Below are 16149 nucleotides of genomic sequence, written 5' to 3'. Positions count from 1 at the left end.
TTTAATTCCTCTGTTTAGAATAGCCGTCTATTTATTCATTATGATTACATATATTTTAATAACATTTGTTATAGACTCTTTTAAGTTCTTATCTACTAATTCTTCTGTCTGGTTCATCTTGGAGTCCGTTTCGGTTATCTGCTTATTTGCTTATAAAGAGATAGGAAAAAATCCCAGTGCTTTTCCTACTTTCTGCTTTCACACAGCCACTAACTCAGTACACAGTCCTGATACCAGGTGTGTGTGAAGTTTTCCCCACACTCCAAGCAAGCAGCTCTCCAGCAGACACCAGCTAGGGATCCTCTAACTCAGTTCAGTCCTGACATGATCATGTCAGATCCCACAGCTTGAGGAGCGGGGATATAAAATTGATCAAACATGTGTTTTCAAAGAAGAAACAAACAAAACATCTGAAATTTAACGCAGTGAATGTGAAAATTATGGAGTAGAAGTTTAATAGAAGGAGCGATCAGGGAGACTAAACTGACTTGAAATATTGGTACAGATTTAATAAACTTGGAGATTTCTCTTTAGTGGAAAGAGGGTGAATGACATGAATACAGGCACGTGGCAGGTTCATAAGAGGTGAATGGGCTCCTGTGGGGAATGTCAGAGGAGAGGAGTGGTGGAGATGAAGTAGGCAATGTTGACAAGTCTAGCTGTGACAGGCTTTGAACCGATGTGGAGGAGGTTGTGGGCTGTGCAGACCACAGAGCAGTGGATTTCATAGAAGATTATTTTAAAGGTAGGGAGGATATTGATTAGCTCCACATTTTAGAGAACTAACTCTGGCATTTGCTGAGGGTGGAATGCAATGGAGAGATAATGGGGCAGAGTTACCAGCTATACGTCTGTTGCAGCATTGAGGGGAGAAGACGAAGGTCTTAAGTGGGAGAGCAACAGGAGGGAACAGTAGGATTGAGAGGAATAGTTGATTTTTGATTCAGACAAAAGATTCTGAGTATGTGATTCAGGTGGTGCCAGAGGCCAGGAGAGGAACTCAAAGTAACTTTGAGTTGTCTCATTGGGTTTATTGGATGAATGATGTTTTTCTGGACTTCCTTTTTTGTTGTTTCACCATTTTATTTGTATTAAATAAGTTACGTAGGCATGATTGATTAAATCTTGTTGGATTGAACTTAATCTCCAGCCCTGCCTCTCCACAGGAGGTTGGTTTGCTGGTGCTTTGCTCAAAACCCTAACCCTCTCATCCCGTGGTCTTTCTGGAATGGCCAATCCTGCTGTTGATTCATCTTGTTGGCCTGTACTATGGCGTGGTTTGAGAGGATCATGAATAACAAAGACACTCCTATTGCCAGGAAAACACCAAGGATTTAAGACTCTCGTTCCCAGAAACCAGGGACAGAGGTCAAATACTCTATTAAATAACACACCCCAGACTCATTCCGATGTCTCCTACCATCCACGGCAACATTTCCGGATTCTTCTAATCTGCCATTTCTTGCTGGTCGGTTTTAGACATTGGCTGTCAGCCTCCCATTATGTGAGATAAAAGATGGTCACTCCCTGGTTTACCTGTCTTTCCTGCCCCCAAACACACACCCATCTTTTGTGCCTTATTTCAATTTTGTTTAAACTGGTGGTCAGTTACTACATTACTATATAAGTCATGTTTCTTTGGACCTTTTTGAAAATTTCAAGAGCTTTTATTCTTGGATTGATTTATTTTCATGGCATCTAGTTCTTTTAGGGGTAAAAAAAATTCTAGATATTAATTTAAGATCAAACTTTAGAATGATTTTGAAGTTTTGTTTTTTTTTTCTGTGCCTGCTGTTGTTAGTTTGCTAGGGCTGTTATAACAAAGTATGGTAGACTAAGTGGCTTAAACAACGTACATTTATTTTCTCACCCTTTTGGAAGCTAGAAGTCTGAAATGAGGGAGTCAATGGGGTTGTTTTCTTTTGAGGGCCGTGAGGGAGTGATCTGTGTTAGGCCTCTCTCCTTGGCTTGTAGACGGCGTCTTCTCCCGAGTCTTCATATGTCCTTCCCTCTGTGTGTCTGTCCAAATTCTTCTAATAAGGACACTTCTCATAAGGACACCAGTCACACTGGATTCGGACCCACCCATGGGACCTCATTTCACCTTGATTGCCTCTTTAAAGACCCCCTTTTTGAATACAGCCACGTTCTGGGGTACTGGGGCTAGGCTTAAAATACGAAATTTGGCTGTGTTGGAGTGAGGTGGGTGGGCATAATTCAGGCCGTACAACACCTGCAATATGTTTGTTCTGTGTTTTTTTCTTGCTTGTCTTTCTTCCATCTTTGTCTTACATATCTTTCTTCATAGCCTTTGGCTGTCCAGTGTTGGGGGTCAGAAAACGATACCCTGAAATATGTTGCTTTGACATTCTGCACGAAGGAAGCAGCCTCAAGCCCTCCCCGCAGCCCTCCTCTCTCCCCCGAAGCACAGGGTGAGGCTGTGCGTCTGAAGTTCCCTTACCTGCGGAGAAGCTAGACTGACCGAAGAAGAACACGTTTGCCTTCAGTTTCCTCCCTGAAATTTCATTAATCAGAGAAGATTAAAACTCACATCATAGAAAAAGAGACTGAAAATCAAACGCTGCACCTGGAGCCCAGATGGACTTTGTCAGTTCTCAGGTCCTATTTAATTCTCAGAATTATTTATTAACTGCCATCTGAGCATTGAACCCATTTATTCCCCCTAAAAATTATTTACTGCCCCTCCAAATGGCCACATTTCACCCCTCCTCCCTTTCCCTTTGAAGAAGGGTCTGTGAGCATCTGGGCCCCACCGGTTTGAGAGGTGACCATGCTCCTGCGAGTCCCCTGTGCTGATGCACATTAAAGAAACGTGTCTGCCCTTTGCTCCTGTTACCAGCCTCGTTCATCTCCAGCAGCCCTTGAGAGGGCAGAGGGGAGGCTTTGCTCACGGCCTCTGTAGCTCCCGTGTTTTAGAGTGAGGCTGTTAACAGCCGATTTGATTGAGTTTGTGTGTGGGCAGTTTACAGTGAGTGGCTTTTCCGTCAGGTGGTAGGAGGACAAGCGGCCCTTCCCTTTTTGCAGGGAAGACACTCAGGTGTCAGGATCTTTGGGTCTTACTTTCCTAGGACTCTTCGGTTTCTGCAGAGAATAATGCTTGAGTTGTGTGGACAGGGTGGGATTGGCAGGAGGGGCTTACACACCTCACAGTGGCGAGGGCAGGAGAAGGGAGGCAGCCCGAGGAGTCCCACGCCTTGCTGCACAGGTTCACCCCAAATCCCTGGTCAGCCTGCCCCCAGTTTCCCACACCTCTGCTGTGCTGGGGGTCTCTAAGTCCTGGTGCTCTTGCTTGGTTTCTTAAAAGACTAAACTTCTGTTCTCCTGACTGTGAAGGATGGAGGCAGGGGCCCGGGAGTCTCACTGTTTAGTCCATAAAGATACAGGCCACCAGCAAGTCTCACTGTTCTGCTCTGAGTCTCACCCCACCTTCTGGGGCATCTGAAGCCCTGAGCGCTTGAGTTCTCAGGGGTTTATTAGTAAAATATCATTATTATTATTATTATTATTATTATTGTTATTACTTGAGACGGAGTCTCACTCTGTCGCCCAGGCTGGAGGGCAGTGGCGCAATCTCGGCTCACTGCAAGCTCCGCCTCCCAGGTTCAAGCAGTTCTCCTGCCTCAGCCTCCTGAGTAGCTGGGATTACAGCCATGCACCACCACGCCCAGTTAATTTTTGTATTTTTAGTAAAGACGGGGTTTCACCACATTGGTCAGGCTGGTCTCGATCTCCTGACCTCGTGATCCGCCCTCCTTGGCCTCCCAAAGTGCTGAGATTACAGGCGTGAGCCACTGCGCCCGGCAAAATTTCATTATTTATTGCTTGCCTCCTGTATGCCAGGTACTGTGCTTTCCAAGGATTATCCTATATATTCTTTACAATAACCTTATGAAATGCTTTCTGTTACTAGCTCCATTTTGCATACAAGAAGAGGGAGATTTAGAACAGATTTAGTAAATGGGAGCAACAGAATTTGAACACAAGTCTACCTGGTCTCAGAAACTACACTTTTCCCTCCTCTGTTATACTCACAACAGTTAGCAAAGTAATGCTTCTGCCTGTATCTACGTTCTAGGTTTTGTAGAAATGTCAGTATATTGCATTGATTTGAGCATATTAAAAAACAGCTGCACACCATATAAATACAAAAGTAAAGTGAAATCCAATACACCTGTGGGAATGTAAAATGTGTTTTTATTTTTGTGAGTATAGTTCTCCTTTAAACAGCCCTGGGGATAGAACAGTAGAACAGTTCCTAGTATCAATTTAGGATTCAGCAGAGGTAGTCATGGAGCTACATAGTGACATTACTTTCTCTCTGCCCCTGTGCTGGAAAGTTTTAGAACCCAGGGCTTAGCTTTCTGTTATTCTCACGTCTTTCTTGCAATACTAACCAGAGTGTCCTTAGGAACTTAATGTTCAGTAGATATTAGCTGATGGGCTAAATGACCCCTAAAAACTTCAAAACGCTGTGTTTAAGAATACTTTTTATATTTGGTACTAACTGTCTAGCATTCTTATATTTTTAGTCAGTGCTTATCTCAGTTGGCTCTAATCCTTTTTTCTTTCTCTTTTAACAGATTACTTCTGTAACAGGATCACCAGTTTGCTCCGCAAGGCACGATGTCTCGATCACGACAACCCCCGCTTGTGACCGGTATCTCTCCAAATGAAGGGATCCCATGGACAAAGGTCACAATCAGGGGAGAAAACCTGGGGACTGGCCCCACTGACCTCATAGGTAAGGGCAGTGGCCCTGCGACGCACCCTGCTACTCGGATTCTTATGTGGACGACGGAGACCAGAGATGTAATTTTCAAATAGTGAAGGTGACAGGACAAACATCTTTGTAGTCTCCACAGAACGCTCCAAAAAGATGAAAGAATTATCTGGCTTTCTGATTTTTGTGTGAAAATCATTATTTTGTCAAGTCTTGCCTTATATTGTCTTTCACATCCTTCATTTGCCTCCGAATTTTCCGCAGCTTTGATGCCTTGATTGCCCAAAGAGCTGCTTTTATATTTTGCTCTCATTGGTTTTCCTTCCCTTGTCTGCCTTGTCTGTTGCTTCTCAGGGGCTCTGTGAGTTACACCTTTTCTGTTCCTTGTTGCTCTTCAGAGCAAGTCTCAGCCCCATCTCCCAGTGGCACAGGCAGCAGCTGGCTGTCTTCACTCCCCTGCGGGCGTGCGTCCTCGCTGTGCTCTGTGGATCCTGTCTGCAGCAAGCCAAAGTTTAGTTTTTAGGGTCAGTTTATGTTTTCTATCTTTTCTAGCGGAGTTTAAGCTCAAGGTCATGAATGGTTAGAACACCACACATCCAGTTGGTGTGGTGTAAGCATTTTTGGATGTTGGCTTGCATGGCACCCTTCCCCCTTCCGTGATGTGGAGGCCTTTACTGATGGCCTGTTCTTGAAGCACTCAGGTCTGCAGTGCTTCTCAGCCCTGGCTTTTCTGAATCTCCCTAGAACTTTAAATTATTTGGCCTATTAAGTTTCAGTCTCTAAAGATGGAGCCTAAACATTATTTTTTAAAATATACATGGGTATTAGGGACAGCCAGGGTAGAGAGTTTTAAATACAATTTTATGGTCAGTTATGGTTACCGGCCTGTGAACTGCTCAGGTGGGTATACAGATGCGTTCCGAACGAGGAAGGCAAAGACCTCTCTACGTGCTACGGAATGTATCTTCTGGCTTCCCATATAAATTTCTTCTAGACTCAGACATTCTCTCTAATCTTTTCCGCACTGATGACGGACTTGGTGGTAAGGTCCTGAAATCACGAGTTGGAACTTGCTTTTCCTGCATTATGACTGCTGGTTGACGGATGGTTTTTGGCCATCCAGAAAGCTCTTTAAAAAGAAGTGAACGAGAGCTCAGCACTGTGTGTAGTGACTGAGTTTTGCACTGCCTCGCCAATTCTTTTTGCTGATGTTATATCTCATTTGATATTGTTTTCTCTTAACTGTGACCGGCATCTCCAAATGAAGTGATCCCATGGACAAAGGTCACAATCAGGGGAGAAAACCTGGGTAGTTTTTGATTGTTTAGTAAACATCACTTCAATTTATTCCTGCAAAAGTAGTCTTATCTAATCCTATGCCTTGGTTTTTGATAAAGCTCATTCCAGATGTTTCTTTACCTAAGTGGAAAAATCCCCAAAATGTTTGGAAATCTACTCGTACGGGTGGGGGTTCTGTCCAGGATTTTTGCTGGCAGTCATTGTGAGCTCCAAACATGACAATGGTCTAGGTAAATTTTAATCTTGTTTTAGCTTCAGGCAATGCTGTTCTTATTTGACTAAGCATGTATTACTTTTCTTTTTTGTTGTTTTTCGTTTTGAGATGGAGTCTCGCTCTGTCACCAGGCTAGAGTGCAGTGGTGTGATCTTGGCTGACTGCAACCTCCACCTCCTGGGTTCAAGCAATTCTCCTGCCTAAGCCTCCCGAGTAGCTGGGACTACAAGCACCCGCGACCACACCCAGCTAATTTTTGTATTTTTAGTAGAGTTGGGGTTTTACCATGTTGACCAGGATGGTCGCAGTCTCTTGACCTAGTGATCTGCCTGCCTTGGCCTCTCAAAATGCTGGGATTACAGGCATGCACCACCTTGCCTGACCCATGTATTACTTTTCTAAACCATGCTAGTTAAGCTTTCAACCTGCCTTATATATTGCCAAGAAACCATTTTTTAAAAAAGCAAACTTAACTTGCTAAATAATTTAAGTGTTTTTAGCTCAGATGATATCTACACTAGCCAGGCAAAGCACTATAAAAAGTACTTTACTTGGGATTCTATGAGTTACTTTTTTTTCCCTAAAAGGTGCTATTATATTTCATGAAGCAGATTTCTTGCATAACTTAGGAAAAATGTGCTTAATAAATCAAGAAATAGGTCTTGTGATCTTTTTTCATAACATTTAAAATGATCTACTTGGATCTATGTTTAAATTATTTACTGATTATTCATTTTTTTGGAGTAAAAATGCATAACAGATATTAAATCAGAGGAATCGTGAAAGCAGCTGAGACCCAAGGAATAAACTATTGTTCTAGGGGCACTTCTGTGCCCACGTGTACTTTCATGCATATCATTCAGGTTTGCTCATGTGAACGTTTTTTAATACTTTATATCTGAAGTTTGCTCTTATTCCTCAGTTTTAGTCATAAGGTAGTTCTCTAGCAAGGAAATTTCATTAGGGATGACTTTTTTCTTTTAATGAAGATACTATTTGTATTTTTACATTGCTCCCTGACATTAATTGTTGGGTTATTCTTCATTCTGAAGTGAGTTAATGTTTAAAAATCACAAAAATCTGATATTAAAATACTTAAAAATATTAAGTTTTCTGTTGACCTGGAATGATACCAAAATATCTACTGTTGAGAATTAAGCAGGTTACAAATTAAAACATTTGTTTGAAAAACATATAGACTGGTTTTTATGTGCACAAAATCACTTGACCAAGTGAACGTTGACATGTTAGCAGTATTTCTTTTGCGAGGTGGCGTTTGGAGAGGCTTTTAGTCTCTTAAGTTATTTAAGTTTTTCATAACAAAAATTATTAGAAAAAATATCAAAGACATGCCAACCAATTATTTTGAAAACAATAATTTTGAATAATGAATACATTTAAAAATGTGTTATTATAATTAAAATATACCAATAGAAACCATAGTCCCAAAGAAACCATTAAATGCCATTATTAGAAAAACAAAGTTGCAGACATTTGTGAATTACAGGTATTTTAGAGAAACCCCTAAAATTCATTATTTCAAGCAATGTATCTTTAAAGCATAGCTGCTTTTATCCCTTTGTGGTTTAACAGCCTTTACTAAATAGTTCTTTACATCAGAACGAAAGATGGTTTGACTTTGTCCCTCCGTTTTAAAAGTCAGATTTGGCATTACTCGAGGTATTTCTGGTATCTGAAGAAAAGCCAAAAGAAAACGTTGCAGTTGCTAAACCTTACTGCTGAGCATTATTGAAAATTAGATAATGAGAAAAGAAAGTGTGAAGTGTCTGTGGGGCACGGTGGCTCACGCCTGTAATCCCGGCACTTTGGGAGGCCAAGGCAGGTGGATCACTTGAGGGCAGGGGTTCGAGACCAGCCTGACCAACATGACGAAACCGTGTCTCAAAAAATATATAAAAACAAAAACACAACAAAACAAAAAACTAGCCAGTCGTGGTGGTGGCGCTTACCTGTAGTCCCAGCTCCTTGAGAGGCTGAGGCTGGACAATGGCTTGAGCGTGGGAGGTGGAGGTTGCATTGAGCCAAGATCACACCACTGCATTCCAGCCTGGGCAACAGAGCAAGACCCTGTCTCAAAAAAAAAAAAAAGAAAACGTCAAGTGTCTGTGTCTGTGCCACAGACATTCTGGTTTCTTCCTCCATAAATATTAATTCCAGTGGTCTCTGCTTTGTGGAAATGGAAAATTTAAAGGAAGTGAGTTGGAAGGCTGGCTGGCCCTGTGATGCCATGCTGGTACCCCCTGGGTGTGCGTTGGAAGGCCGGCTGACCCTGTGGTGCCGTGCTGGTACCCCCCGGGTGTGAGTTGGAAGGCCGGCTGGCTGGCCTGTGGTGCCATGCTGGTACCCCCCGGGTGTGAGTTGGAAGGCCGGCTGGCTGGCCCTGTGGTGCCGTGCTGGTACCCCCCGGGTGTGAGTTGGAAGGCCGGCTGGCCCTGTGGTGCCGTGCTGGTACCCCCCGGGGTGTGAGTTGGAAGGCCGGCTGGCCCTGTGGTGCCGTGCTGGTATCCCCCGGGTGTGCGTTGGAAGGCCGGCTGGCCCTGTGGTGCCGTGCTGGTACCCCCCGGGGTGTATGTTGGAAGGCCGGCTGGCTGGCCTGTGGTGCCATGCTGGTATCCCCCCGGGTGTGAGTTGGAAGGCCGGCTGGCTGGCCCTGTGGTGCCGTGCTGGTATCCCCCGGGGTGTGCGTTGGAAGGCCGGCTGGCCCTGTGGTGCCGTGCTGGTACCCCCGGGTGTGAGTTGGAAGGCCGGCTGGCCCTGTGGTGCCGTGCTGGTACCCCCGGGTGTGAGTTGGAAGGCCGGCTGGCCCTGTGGTGCCGTGCTGGTACCCCCCGGGGTGTATGTTGGAAGGCCGGCTGGCCCTGTGGTGCCGTGCTGGTACCCCCGGGTGTGAGTTGGAAGGCCGGCTGGCCCTGTGGTGCCGTGCTGGTACCCCCCGGGGTGTATGTTGGAAGGCCGGCTGGCCCTGTGGTGCCGTGCTGGTACCCCCGGGTGTGAGTTGGAAGGCCGGCTGGCCCTGTGGTGCCGTGCTGGTACCCCCCGGGGTGTATGTTGGAAGGCCGGCTGGCCCTGTGGTGCCGTGCTGGTATCCCCCGGGGTGTGTGCCTTATTCACTCCGTCTTTCGGTGCCTCTCGGTTTGGTTATTACCTAAATTGTGTTTGACGTGGTATGAGGGAGGTGACCTGAGTTGATGTTTTGGCAGTAGAGGCTCTGTAAGAGCAGAAGGTAGTGCAGCGACAGTTGCATCAGGAAAACACTCGGGCGGAGGAACTAGCTTCTAGCAGCTGATACACCGACGTAAAAGTGAGATAGTAATCCAATAATGCCTGAGCACACTTCACTAGATTACCATACTCTTGGTTATGCTTAAATAAAAAACCTACTTGAGTTCATTCTGTAATACCATGTGTAAGTGAACACTAGAAAAAGTACGTGAAGTTTTTTCAGGAAGATGGGTGAATATAGAATGTTTTTAAAAAATGATACAGAAATTTATTAATATACTTTAAAATTCTACGTTAATAACTGAGACTTCAAATAATAGCAATAGTTTCCCTTTTATTACTTCTGAAAGCATTTTAAGATTCTCGTAATCTAAGTAATCTGGAATGCCTAGAACATAGTTACTGTGATTGTTCATTTTCTAATTCTACTGATGTTAGAAGAAACTTAAATGTAGCCTAAAATAAGTCTTAAATATTAGAGAACAAAACAGATAAGAGGAAAAGTCAATAGAGATAACAGTATATCTGCAAATAATATTGGGTATATTCAATAATAAATGTAATTATTGAACAAGAAAATTATTGCTAGAGTTTAAAAATGTAATCTACATGATTAAGGTCTTATTGTTCTTGTCTTTGGATTTTTTAATGCACATGTGTTTATTTTCAGGCTTGACAATTTGTGGACATAATTGCCTCCTGACGGCAGAATGGATGTCTGCAAGTAAAATAGTATGTCGAGTGGGACAAGCCAAAAATGACAAAGGAGACATCATTGTCACCACTAAGTCAGGTGGCAGAGGAACCTCAACAGTCTCTTTCAAGCTTCTGAAACCTGAGAAAATAGGTAAAGTCTCTCATAGGTTTATTCTAAAGAAGAAGATAAACCTGAGTTTGTCTTTTAAGATGTAAAACTGGTGGGTTCGTGTAAAACTTACCTACTTGCATATCTCAACTTAGATTTAGTTTATGTTTATTTTGACAGGAGTGAAATGTTGGTTAATATTTAGTATTACTTTCGGGAAGGCAATGTGCTGAAATAACAGTCAGTGAAGCCTAAGGATGCTGATCATATGAGAACTACTTTTCTAAGTTCTTAAAATCTGTTCGTTCATTCGATATACCGGTTTTGGTTCCTTGATCTTGAATATAATGACATTGCTTTGAAACTCTTAAACAAGGTTTGAGGTGGAAAATCCTGATTTGGCCAAATTAGTAATAATATATCTAAACAACATTCCCTTTTCCTTCATTTTATCCATCCTTCAAGGCCCAGATGATACATTTCCTGGCTTGGCTGCTTCTAACCCCAAGTGAGTGATACTCACTCTTCTTTGAACCACATAGCACTTGACGTTTTCCTTCTTTATGCACTGACCACTTGCTGCCTTCTGTTAGCAGTGTTAGGAACTTGGTCTGAGAAGTCATGCTCTTCGAATTCTAACCTGGGCTGTCTTACCATGACTAAGTATGTAACTTTAATGCCTTGTTTCTCCATGAGCGAAAGTGGAATAATACTGGCTACCTCATAGGATTAGGTGAGTTAGAACACAAACGTCAAGTGCTTAGCCCAGTCCCTTACCCAACAAATTAATAATTTCTAATCATCTTTCTTGTAGCTATTTCTGTGCATGTCTCTTTCCCTTTTTAGAATAAGAGTAATGTCAGATTCATCTTTGTGGTCCTGTAATGTCTTGCACATGGTCAGCATTTGATAAATATTTGTATAATGTAGGAATATCTGAGGCATAATTAAACCCAGCCAGTACTTCTCTTTATGAAGAAAATAAGTAATTTTGCAAATTGTTTTTTTTTTTTTAATCTTAGAGCATAGAGGCTTTCTGCAGCATTGTTCTCCACAAATTCCTAGATTGTTTTTATAAATAAAAATTTGAGGAATTTCAGGGAAAATTCAGAGTGGACTTTATGTATGTACATGTACGTGCATGTGTACATATATACATATATAACATTTCCATTTTGTTCACTTTCTTTAGTGTCTTCAAAAACTAACCTGTGAAACTACAGCAGGAACTTGTTGCACAGTTTTCTAGAGGAACTTAAACATTTTGATAAAAATCTAGTATCTTATAATCTACATAGCAGATAAAGAAAACTTAGGTAAAAGTGGTAATTTTATTATTCTAGAACACTCAGCTCAGGACCTGGCACATAGTAGGCTTAGTAAAGGTTTCTTTTTTTATTTTTCTTTTTGTTTTGTGACAGAGTCTTACTGTGTTGCGCAGGCTGGAGTGCATTGGCAGGATCTTGATCTCGGCTCACTGCAACTTCCGCCTCCCAGGTTCAAGTGATTCTCCTGCCTCAACCTCTGTAGTAGCTGGGAACAGGTGTGCGCCACCACGTCCAGCTAATTTTTGTATTTTTAGTAGAGACAGGGTTTCACCGTGTTGGTCAGGCTGGTCTTGAATTCATGACCTTGTGATTTGCCCACCTCGGCCTGCCAAAGTGCTGGGATTACAGGTGTGAGCCACTGCGCCTGGCCAGTAAAGCTTTCTTGAACTGAGCTCAAGAGTGCCTGGACTCGAGCAGACCCTCTGACAAAGCCGCTGTTGCATGCTGGCAGAACCACAAGTGCTGAGGGAATGAGGGGTTCATAGCTTGCCGCTACAGGTTGCCTGGTATTCAGGCAGCTTTCTCCCATGAAGCTTTCTGACCCTCGCCTGGGGAGGCGGGCACGCTTTGTCTGTGCTCCCTGGCACTCAGCTCTTTTTCTGTTGTCCCCCAGGGCCCTGGAGGCCTAGCTGGTAAGACCTGTGCTAGGTTGAATGATAAGGAGTTCAGTCCTGTAAAGGAAGATGCTGTTTTTAGAGCTTATGTTGTCTTGTTCACAGGGTCCGCAACCAGTCAGTTTTCCCTGAGTAACCTGGTCATTTCCATTATACAAGCCCTGCGTTCCTTGAAAGGTGTTTGATATTTTATTGAATCTGCCAAATTGATTTCAGCCTAAATGGAAAAGAAGACCTGCTGTTTCTGCCATCTACGACATTTCCAGCACTGATAACAGTAGAAAGAATGAGAAATAGCAAGTAGCATAGTATTTTTGCATAACTATTCTTGAAAACATGCCAGTGTTTGTAGAGGAAAAGAAAATAAAAGATGTTTCTTGAGAGCTTTCGAGAACCATTTAAAAAACATTTGGTTTTCATTTGTAGTGAAGTGTCCTTAGGTAGCTTATGGAACCCAGAAGCAGAAACTCACAGTATTAAACATAAAATCGTATATGCATAACGGTTTTTTGGCACTTGTCATGAACCAGAAGCTTTCCACTGAGCTAACATTGAATTCAAATGTTTTGTGCTTGGGTGTCTCCCAGACGTTTTCCAAGAGTTTACATGATTTCAGAATATTCTCTTGAATAAACAGATAGTATAGGTCATATTTCATCTTACTAACTTTCTGAATTTTTGTACAGATTTAATCAGCTACATTTAACAATGTTTAATTGTAGAGTTTATTATTTGTAAAATACGTTTGTTATTGCAAAACTTTTTCTAAGCAGCTTAATTTGTCTTCTCTGTTGAGTAATGTACAATGAAACCATAAGCCAAGAGGTGTTATTTTTGCCTTTTTATAGATTTTTTTAGTGCTTATAATTAAACCAGTAGTCATTTTAAAAAAATTTAGCTGTTATGTCCTCAAATCTCTTAAAAATTATCCAGCAGGCATTTTGTATTAGGTCTTTAAGAAGTAAGGCAATAGGCCAGACTTAGAAGGTGCCTGGGGCAGCCTTCACTTTATTAAGCACATGCTCCTCATTTCTGTAGGCATTTTGGATCAGTCTGCTGTGTGGGTTGATGAAATGAATTACTATGATATGCGTACTGACAGGAACAAAGGAATTCCGCCCTTGTCCTTACGTCCTGCTAACCCGCTTGGCATTGAGATTGAAAAGTGAGTACCATCTTGCTTTCAGTCTTCTTTATTTTTCAGTTCCTGAAAAGTTTTATGTACTTACAGGAAAGGGACTCAAACTCCAGAAACATCCCAGGAAGCACAACTGAAGACATCTCAGTTGTTTGGAGATGGGTGTTATTTATGAGGTCTGTTTAGCTTTGCTGCAAGTAAACTTTGCAATTAGTTAAAACTTCTGGCTAAAACTACTTTTACGTCTTTAGTGTTTTGATTTTGCATTTTGTGAAAAAGAAAAGTCTTTAGTATGTTATCTAGAGATGGTTAAGTTTAAATGGGTAGATGGCACCTGAAGTCAAAATAGAATACATAATCTACTGTTTTCTTGATTTTTCTAGAAGTATTTTAGACTAGCCAGGTCTAATCTGGTCTTTAATTTTGTCTATAATGTCTACCTCTCATTCTTGCTTAATCCAGACTTATTTAACTTTAATCATCAGAATTCTGCCAGGTAAATGATATCTTTCAAGAATCCTTATAACTGAATCTAGAGTTTTTTTTCCCAAATTCCTAGTACAGTGTTTTAGTAGCTTTTCTAAGTAGTGCCTTTCTACTTAAACAATTCACCTGACATATTAATCGCAGCTGATTTATCTTCTGGCCTTAGTGATTCTGCTTATGGAATTGTGTACTGAGTATTGCTCTGTAAACTCTCACCAAAAGTGACAGATTAGCACGGTTAATACTTTAACCATGGTTTTAGTTTAGGGTTTTCTAGGAATGGGGAAAATTCTCCAATCGCTCTCTCTGTGGTTGAAGATCATTAGTAATTCAGACAGCACACTTCATTTCCACCGGCTGTTCTCCAATCGTCTCTCTCTATGGTTGAAGATCATTAGTAATTCAGACAGCACACTTCATTTCCACCGGCTGTTCTCCAATCAGCTCTCTCTGTGGTTGAAGATCGTTAGTAATTCAGATAGCACACTTCATTTCCACCGGCTGGGGTTTGCCCCTGGCCGAGGGGGAAGTTGAAAGAGTTGAGAAAGTCTGGGGCTTAGCAGCTTTGGGTGGACTTGGACTGTTCTAGGTACGTCTTCGAAACGTTTTGGCAGTAGGGGCCATTCTAGAGCTGGTTAAGGATTCCATGCCTCCAAAATTAAGAGTTTAAAGATTGGGAAGGTTTAGAAAAGAATGGTAACATTTGAGTGTTTATTTGAGCGTAGTTTTAAGCGTGAATAGACTTGCAGTTGATAGAAAGCCCCTTTATGGGCTGCTTCAAGGCTCTGGAAAGCCAGTCTCTTTCCAACCTGCCGCAGAAGTGTGGAGCTGGAGGCCCTCTGAGCTGTTCGTCATAACCAAGCGCCAGTTTTATACATGGGCAAAAGGAATATGGAGATATACAGAATATATTTTGTATGAGACTTGGACAAAGTTATCAAAGTTAGGATTCATTCGGATATTTACTATCATAAACATGATTTCTTCCACTTTTGTTTTGGTGTATGCCCCTCACTCCTGTTCTCTCTGCCTCCTCACACCTTCTGAGCCTTTGACTATCTTTATTATTCCTGTTGCTGCTACCCACAAAGTGGTTTGGCCTGAACTGCCTCTAACAGCAGTGTTCTTAATAAGTTCCAGGTTAATTATTTGATAACATTGGTAATGGCAGTGAAGAATAATGGCACTGAAAGAACTTAGCTTTCTTAAAATTTTCTTTTCTTCTCTGAGAGGTCGTTGGGTTTTGTGTGGGGCAAAACTCTCTCAATTTGAACTTGGGCTCTGCCACTTACTAGCAATATGACATTGAGTAAGTTACTTAGCTTCCTTTTGCCTCAGTTTCCTCAGGTGTACAATGCAGCACCTGTTCCTTAGGGTCGATGTGAGGAATCAGGGAGTGAGGAGGTAAACAACGTCCGAAGAGCATAGCAAGCGCCTGAGAAGTGTCCTTCCTTACAGGATTCTTTTGCTCTTCTTGGATATATACTATTCATTGTTCTGCCACACAGGAAAAGATTTTTTAATGACTTAGGATTCTAGGTACTAAAGTGTTTTAAAATTTTAAAATAACATTGTGTACGTTTATTCAATAAGTACTTCAGTGGGAATAAAATTAACAGATTTCGCCTGTTACTGTACAGATGGTTACTTAAGTTTCAGAAATATTTGCTCAGCCATGGGATAAAGTAAAATATTAAAGGATAAGTTTTGAAAAAGAGAAAATCACGATTCTTACATAAATATAAAATGAATAGATGTCAGAGCTTTTATTTAACTCATAATTAAGGAAAGAACCAATAAGATTTAATGTTAAATCCAGCCCAAAGGAAAGTCCAGAGGGGAGACATACGCAACGAGAAATGCCTAAAGATGCACGACCATCACTCCGTCTCGGACGGGCCAGTGGCGTCCTCACCTGACGTGCATTTCTGTGGGCAGGAATCCCTGGCATCGCCATTAGCCCTCCACAAGCCAGCTCTGTCTTTCTGGAGGGGCCAGTGGTGTCCTCACCTGACGTGCATTTCTGTGGGCAGGAATCCCTGGCATCGCTGTTAGCCCTCCACAAGCCAGCTCTGTCTTTCTAACAGAGACTCAGAATAGCCAATGAACAGAAAGGCGCAGATCCTGTAGCATCAGGGAACACGGGGAGGGACCTGTAGGCCGTGAACAGACATCCAGTCATCCTTCTGTCCATCTGAAAGTGTTTGGCAAAAGACTTTCAAAAGAAAGAGAGGCTAGATACAGAGATTCCAGGAGGCAAGAAAATGAAAGATGAAAGTAA

At 42.2% G+C, this 16149-nt stretch overlaps 1 protein-coding gene across 5 annotated transcripts in view; it reads left to right on the top strand.

Annotated features, from left to right (window-relative positions):
- The window catches only part of EXOC2 (exocyst complex component 2), a 204607-nt gene that overhangs the window by 48795 nt on the left and 139663 nt on the right, over positions 1-16149 (top strand). For 3 of the 5 annotated variants that reach the window (XM_073005611.1, XM_007973874.3, XM_073005610.1), the window contains exons 2-4: positions 4602-4762; positions 10168-10344; positions 13283-13409. In XM_073005611.1, the coding sequence (XP_072861712.1) occupies positions 4645-4762; positions 10168-10344; positions 13283-13409 (422 nt within the window). In that variant the 5' untranslated portion in view covers positions 4602-4644. Of the gene's footprint in view, positions 1-2494; positions 2620-4601; positions 4763-10167; positions 10345-13282; positions 13410-16149 lie in introns of those variants that run through there. The other 2 variants (XM_073005612.1, XM_007973877.3) reach the window with 2 other exon arrangements.

Source organism: Chlorocebus sabaeus, chromosome 17 (genome assembly GCF_047675955.1).
Source record: "Chlorocebus sabaeus isolate Y175 chromosome 17, mChlSab1.0.hap1, whole genome shotgun sequence".
Classification (NCBI taxonomy): domain Eukaryota; kingdom Metazoa; phylum Chordata; class Mammalia; order Primates; family Cercopithecidae; genus Chlorocebus; species Chlorocebus sabaeus.
This window is presented reverse-complemented; position numbering and strand designations above follow the sequence as displayed.